The 7,743-nt window shown below is 34.8% G+C and overlaps 1 protein-coding gene across 1 annotated transcript in view; it reads right to left on the bottom strand.

Moving 5' to 3' along the window:
* Positions 1–1,154: 1,154 nt before the first annotated feature.
* The window catches only part of SNX2 (sorting nexin 2), a 45,631-nt gene continuing 39,042 nt past the window's right edge, over positions 1,155–7,743 (bottom strand). Inside the window, exons 12-15 of the mRNA XM_025860818.2 lie at positions 4,223–4,366; positions 2,955–3,035; positions 2,792–2,863; positions 1,155–1,312 (exon numbers count right to left, since the gene is read on the bottom strand). Coding sequence (XP_025716603.1) covers positions 1,262–1,312; positions 2,792–2,863; positions 2,955–3,035; positions 4,223–4,366 — 348 coding nt within the window. The 3' untranslated portion in view covers positions 1,155–1,261. The remainder of the gene's footprint in view (positions 1,313–2,791; positions 2,864–2,954; positions 3,036–4,222; positions 4,367–7,743) is intronic.

Genomic DNA, 7,743 nt, shown 5'->3' with positions numbered 1-7,743 from the left:
CAAGCAGAAGCAAACATATCCTGAGAATACTGATATATTTGTTGTATCCAGTAAGTGCTAGAGAGGACTCAGTTACACATAACCATATGTGACTGCTCTGGGAGGTGGAGCTGGTAAGCTTAAGAGGGGCATCTTGAAGAACACTTCAAAAAATGCAAACTCTGATGCCAGTCATAACTTAAACTTTCATTAGCATCAAGGATTAGGTAACAGCCATCTGAACAAGATACAGTATCAGTAAGAAGGGTGCCAAAGACAAATTTGATTTTACTTCAAATGTGCTTTATGTTATCCTTGGTTATTCACCAAATCATGGGGAATTTTAGCATGGTACCATTCATTATTAGTTACGACCATAGATGATCTAACCTTAAGTTTAAAATGAAAAACAGAAAAGGCAAAGAATAAATTAAATACACACAAGTCTAGGACCTTGAAGATAGAAGAGGAGCAAAATCACAGGACTTGTAACAGAAGCACAAAAATACATTTTTTCCTAATTCCTAAATTGGACACTGGTAATAGGGATGAGAGTAAAACAAGTAAAGGGAAGTATTCATTCTCTCCTTTACTCGAGACAAGAGCATTTCCCAGAGTAGAATCAAAAGATAAATGTTCTTTGGTTTATGATGATTTCAGAAGAAAACTTAACCTTCATTTAGTCATTTATAGCGAAAGAGTTCAGCTTTTTCTGTCAACTAAAAAAGAAAATAATGGATAACAGCATCACCTATGTATATCTAGCAACAAGAATTTCTTGTGATTAAAAATGCTGTTAAAAGATCTCTAACATGTTTACATACCCAAATAATTTGTTACTAATACTTCACAAGAAATATTTTATTACTGTAATCACGAAATCATAATTTCTGTACAGGAATGTATAAGTGAACATTAATGCATTGATAATTCACTTCATAAAGAGGGCGAACACACTACAGAATGTATTGTAAAGAAAAAATACTGTAAAATTTTCTGGCCTTGCAGTGCACTTTTTAGTGCAAGTATTTAAGACACAATAGTGTTCAATTCAGCAAAGTACTGCAGAATGTCATGCCACAGTCCGCTTAGTTCAGAGAGGGTCAGGACATGCAGCTTGTAATAAAATGTCAGAGTATATATACACATATATGTATATAAAAAACCACATGTAATTCATAAAATATAGAGTGGTTTATTTAGATGGTTTTAAATGATTTCACTGTGGAATTCAGCATAACTGGAACAAACATCCAAGATCTTCGTAACAGAAATCTTCTCGCTAGGCAATGGCTTTGGCTTCAGGCAAGAATGCCTCCCAGTATTTTATCAGCTGCGGATCATAACCAAAGATATTCTAATTACCTTTTTGTCATTTACATGCATATATTCCGTCCAGCATATAAAAATGTCTCTATGAGTAACTAACAATGATTAACATTTACTAAAGTCTAGTTCTATGAGGGATCATTTAAATTTCCCTATCTGAAGTCTGTCAATATAATTCATGTATAAATTAATTACTACTGGCTTATTTCAGTTTTTGATGGAAATGATAAAATTTTTAAAAAACCTTATAACTTAAGATTTTCTTTGTTTATGCAAAATTGTATATAGAAACAGACTGTTAATGTAAATTAAATGAGACTACCTTAAATAATAAAACTGCAACGAACCTTTCCAATATAAAGTTTTAATATACCCTAATTCAGAGGATATTCACATTTTATGTTACTCTAGCCAAAAACAATAAAAAAAAAAGGTGGGAGAAAAAAAGTATTGCAAGAAAGGGACATGTGGTCTTCTTTTGAGAGTAGAAGGAATTTGCTTCAGTGTTTCTTCCATAGTCCATAGAAATAGCGAAAGTATAAACTAAAGTTACATTTAAAACAACTCATTTAAAAACAAATTCATATAAATTATTATTTTTTAATGAAGTATTTAAAGACTAAATATAATTTGAAGGTATAATGTCATCTCTCAATTAAAAATCAATCTATTATATATTACATAAGCAAGTTCCTAATCCACATATTTTAAAGCCAAAGAAATTCTTCTATTCAAGACATTAAATAATTTGATTACTCAAATTTATATTAAAGCATACTATTATCTTGTTATAGACTTTAATTAAAATCCATGGTCTTCTGTACTCTAGTTAAGGAGACAAATCCCATCTGTAGCATACCATCACCATCAACTATACACAAAATAAAACAAAAATCACAATACAACCCCCACCCCAGCCTTAAAAAAAAAGCCAGTTCTTAATTTAAGTTCTGTTATGGAAAAGAACTTACTGAAGAATTTACTCAAACAGGTGTGATCACTAGGGAAATAAAACTAGGAAGACAGAAAAAGGGAAACGCTATTCAGCAAGTTTCTCCTTGCCATAATCTGGGAAAAATGTATCCCAACTGGAGTTCAGGAGCAGAAGCAAAACCCACCTGAGAATTTCCAATTTAACTACCATGTTTTCCTCTGTGCTTATCAGTTTACTCCATTTCTTACTCCGTTAAGTTTAAAAATTCCTTTTTTTAAAAAATATTTTATTCACCTGACAGAGAGAGCATAAGCAGGCAGAGCGGCAGGCAGAGGGAGAGGGAGAAGCAGGCTTCCTGTGGAGCAGGGAGCCCGATGTGGGGCTCGATCCCAGGACCCTGGGATCATGACCTGAGCCAAAGGCAGCCGCTCAACCGACTGAGACACCCAGGCACCCTAAAAACTCCTTTCACTGACATCTTTAAAATGAAAAATTATACCAAAAAGTTCTAGAAGAAGTTTGTTAAGTTATAAAAAAAAATTAGCTTACCTGTTGCTGTGTTTGTACTAATGATTCTAAGTACTTGATAATAACAGTTTTAAAATCTTTCACTCGTTCTTTCTGTAGTACAATAAAGAAGAAAGTCTATCAGTACAAAACTAAATTTGAGTTTACTACAAAATCACAGCAAAAATGACGTCATTATACTCGCCTCAAATCTTCCCACTTCTTTTCGAATTGTTTTAGAGATCTGTTCAAAATCTCTTTCTCCTTGTTGTACTTTTGCCTCCCACTAACAGAAACAAACAAAAATGCACATATTTTTAATTCCTGTAAGGAAAATATTATAGAACTAGCTGTCCCAATCATTGACTTAATGTGTGTAAACCCTGAGGAAGCTCAATAATGGCAAAGCCCAATTTAGGATCATTCAAACTTTTATTTAACTTTTCAGTACTAGAAATGCCTATCAGCTTAATTTTCATTAATATTTCACTGTCAGATATACTCAAGATTAAATCAATTACAATCTCCACAGCTTAATTAAATACAACTAAGACAGATGAAAAGATTTTGAGTATAAAATTCACTATCAATTTAGCAGTGTTGGGGTAGTTTTATCATTTCCTTTTGATATCATTAAGTATTCCATAATGTATCAACATTCTGCCAAGTTCAAGAATACATGTTCACCACAATTTATATGCCCATGGAAATACTTTAAGAAAACCATACGACAAACATTTAAAAACATTTTTTAATAGTAAATGTTCGGATTTAAAAAAAAAAAAGTGGAATTATGGTCTACTGAAGACCTACTGGTAAACATAAAGCTCAGTACAGAAACAACAAAACATTGTGATTAGTGGCCAATGGAGTAGCTAAAATAAAATAACTGAAACTTAAAGCAATGAAATGATATTTTCCCACCATGTAACCAAAACAGTGGTACATACTCTTCAAAGAGCAGGTACATTTACTTTTAGTAACATAAAGGTTGTCCTACCTCTTCAATTTCCTTATTGAAGCATGGCAAAAAAAGTGTATAAATTATAATAAACTTATACAAATTTACTAAAATACCATATATAGTACATATATATGGGGGATAATATTGCTTGGAAAGCTAAATGTGGGGCAAGTCTATGCTCTAAAACTATTCTTAGATACAAAATAAGTAATTATCTGAAATCAAACTGACCATCTCAAAAGAACTGTGTAATTATTAAATTAAAGGTTAATTTAAATCTTTTCCTTGTGTGCTTCTTTATCTGTTCCATAATCACGTGGAAGTAACAAAGGGCACTGGAGATTTTAATGATGATCAAAATGTTAAAGTAATTCTAACAGTTCATAAAATTATGGAAAAATGGCTAGTGTTAAATGGTTCAGAAAAAAATGTATGAAAAATTATGTATATATGAATGACTCATGCAAAATCTGAGTAAAGCGATAAGTAAAGCATTTTATATTAATCACCTCTCTTATTTCATTTTTAGCTTGCTGTATTTTATCTGGTTTATTAGCAACCATCATTTTTGCCTCAGTTTCACGTTTTTTGAGCAAAGTAATTTGAGCATCTTCCCATTTCTGCCAGCACTTCATTCGATGGTCAAACACACCCTATAAGTGAATGACATAATGCTAGTAAGTGACAGTTAACACTGAAATACTTTCAAAATACTAGAAGTGCTGTGAAACTGAAAACAAACACAAAAAAACAAGTATTTTACACACTATTCTCATATACCGGGATAATGAAAATAAACATGCCGATATAAAAGAAACGTCCATTTTCATTTGCTTAAAAACAAGAATTAAAAAAGGCTCCTGTGACCAGATGAAATAGAACAGCTCTGAATAAACAAAAACCACATACAAGATGCATTTCACTAGCCTTTTGGGTTTTATATTTGACTTATAATAGGATTTCTAACAGAGTTTTATGCTTTGAAGAAAGATCAATAAGAAAAAGCTGGTATCATAACTACACTGTAAGTTTTCCTACTAAATAATATCGAAAGCAGATTTAAGTGTTGGAAACAGGCCAGAAATTGCCAAAATAAAATGAGAAAACCTGTAAGACAACAGGAAGTGAAGAAAAATGTGGAAGAGATGACCAACAGCAAATAAAACAAAGTAAAGGTATAACACAATTCAAAAAAAAAAAAAAAGAAAGAAAGAAAAGGAAAAAAGGAGAGCTAGACCTATACAAAATGAGCAGGACAAAGGAGCAGGGGTGCTTGTGCGTGCGTCTGTGTGCGTAAACAAACACACCCCCACCTGACTAGGAGGCAGGACCAAATGAAGAACTGGACAAAAAGACCGTAACAGACCAGGTCAACCAAATCCACTAGTCCTTTCACAGGGTTTAGCAAAACAAGAGCAGGTTGATGGAAGAAATGAAATACGAACATGAGAGCAATCAGAATTCCAGGAGAAAAGGGGATGGACAGGATGGGGGAAATTCAGTAGTAATTCCTTTCCTAGTCTGATGCTGGGGACACGTGTATTATGTCAGTACTTGCTAACTGAACAAGTGAGGCAAGCGTTAATAAACGGGGTAAAGAAGCAGAAAGCACTAAACCAGAGTCATTTTCATTATTCCAAACAAAGAACTTTTTGGATCAAGAAACAGTAAATAAATACATGTTCTTACAGGGACTTGCTGAAGAGAAAACTATGGAGATAATTTATTTTAAAAATGTAGGCTTTTGGGCGCCTGGGTGGCTCAGTTGGTTGAGCGACTGCCTTCGGCTCAGGTCATGATCCTGGAGTCCTGGGATCGAGTCTCACATCAGGCTCCCTGCTCAGCAGGGAGTCTGCTTCTCCCTCTGACCCTCTTCCCTCTCGTGCTCTCTATCTCTCTCATTCTCTCTCTCAAATAAATAAATCTTTAAAAAAAAAAAATAAAAATGTAGGCTTTTGGGGCGCCTGGCTGGCTCAGTTGGTTAAGCGTCTGCCTTCGGCTCAGGTCATGATCCCAGGGTCCTGGGAGTGAGCCCCACGTCGGGCTCCCTGCTCCGCGGGGGCTCTGCTTTTCCGTCTCCCTCCACCAACTCATGCTCTCTCTCTCTCGCTCACTCCTCTCAAAAAAAAAAAAAAAATCTTTAAAAACAATGTAGGCTTTGGAACAAATCAAATTTGTATTCAAATACTAGCTCTGTCACTCTATGAACCTGGATAAATTAATTTCTATAAGCCACAGTTTCCCCAAATACAAAAGGAAGAAAATGAGATCTGTATTAGTGGATTGGAAATAAAATGAAAAATATGTAGCAGTGACTGAACCTAGCAGATGTTCAGTAATTAGCAGGTACTATTATGGATGACTTCTAAACACACACACACACGTTAGAAGTGAGTAACTCGAGATTTCTACTAAAAGTGCAAATAACAACTTAGTAACATGGAAAAAGACCATAATCAGATTGCATTCATATCATATTGTGTATTTTAAAAATGTGGACAATAGCACTGAAAACTTCAAATCCACCAGAAACCAAAGTATTTTTTCCAAAGACTGTACATATTTCATATTCACCAGGATAAAAGATGTCCTGGGCAAACTGATAAATCAAAGCACCTTATCTACCAGTACTTAAATTCCACTTTTTCTTCTCACATTACTAAGTATATCTTACTGTCCCCTTTGCTTTTCTTATAGTTACGAGACATTTTCCTTAAGACATTTGTTATTATAAATTAATTTTGCCTCAGCCATATTAACTTGGGACAAAACCACAAAAATAAAAGTAATACAGCTACCATAACTAGATTCAGAAAGTCACTACCATTTAAAACAAACACATCCTCGCCCCTCACTCTTTACACACACACACACACACACACACACACACACACACCCCAAAAAATAATTTTAAGATTTATATTCCTAGTCTTTTGGGGAAGGGGCCATATCAGTTCCTTGTTTATAAACTCCTCTGTAATAACAATTTGATTACTTAAAATATGTACCAGTACAGGGCAAAAGGTAACCAAAATGCACTTTAATTTCATTATTTGCTTAGGTTCTCAATATATATAATAAATTGGCTTTTTTGGTGACACACTAATTTAAACTCATCTGGTCTCTGTCCAATTTATTAACTCCTAAGATTCCAGAACCATCACGTTTATTATGGCAAAGATGGAGGAGCTATAAAAAAAAGGTAAAACTACTAGAAGTCAGGTTATTTCTGGAAGAAAAAAGCAATCTTAGTTCTGTAAGAAATAACTTTTTTTTCGTTTGTTTTCCTACCCACCCCTGGAACACGCACGCGCGCGCGCACGCACACACACACACACGAATCAAAACCATACTTTATCTAAAAATGCCACCTTAAAGATCATAACTGTATGTCAAGATGCTAGTCTGCTCTAGTAGAACCAGCCACTCCTCTAAGAGGGACAGATTTATTACAATGACAACCCACTACGGACCTCCATTCTCCTGCCAATTTATGTTATACATTTGTATGCAAAATGGTCTAGCTTAGACAAGTCTGCAGTTGTGGAACATTTTTCCTGGCCCATCAAGACACTGCAATTTTAATTTTAATTAATATCACATTCCAATTCACTGAATCTGAAAGTATATGGCTCAGCTTCCTGGAATCCTAAAAGGATGCTGATTACTTGCAGCCAAACAACGAGGCTTTTCAACTCCTTGGGGTGCCCATCTACTGGGCTGGTTTAAAAAATATTTGATATATTTTATGAATTTAGATTCCCTAATTCTTTTTAAGAGTTCTAGCGCTAGGGGTGCCTGAGTGGCTCAGCCGTTAAGCGTCTGCCTTTGGCTCAGGTCATGATCCCCGGGGCCTGGGATGGAGCCCCTGCATCAGGCTCCCTGCTCAGCGGGGAGTCTGCTTCTCCCTCTGCCTGCCACCCTGCCTACTTGTGCTCTTTCTCTCTCAAATAAATAAAATCTTAAAAAAAAAAGTTCTAGTGCTAAACACATTGAAAACCATTATCTTCAACCCCTGACCCTACTCTAG

Source organism: Callorhinus ursinus, unplaced genomic scaffold (assembly GCF_003265705.2).
Source record: "Callorhinus ursinus isolate GAN/ISIS: 27379988/994484 unplaced genomic scaffold, GSC_fseal_2.0 scaffold30, whole genome shotgun sequence".
NCBI lineage: Eukaryota > Metazoa > Chordata > Mammalia > Carnivora > Otariidae > Callorhinus > Callorhinus ursinus.
This window is presented reverse-complemented; position numbering and strand designations above follow the sequence as displayed.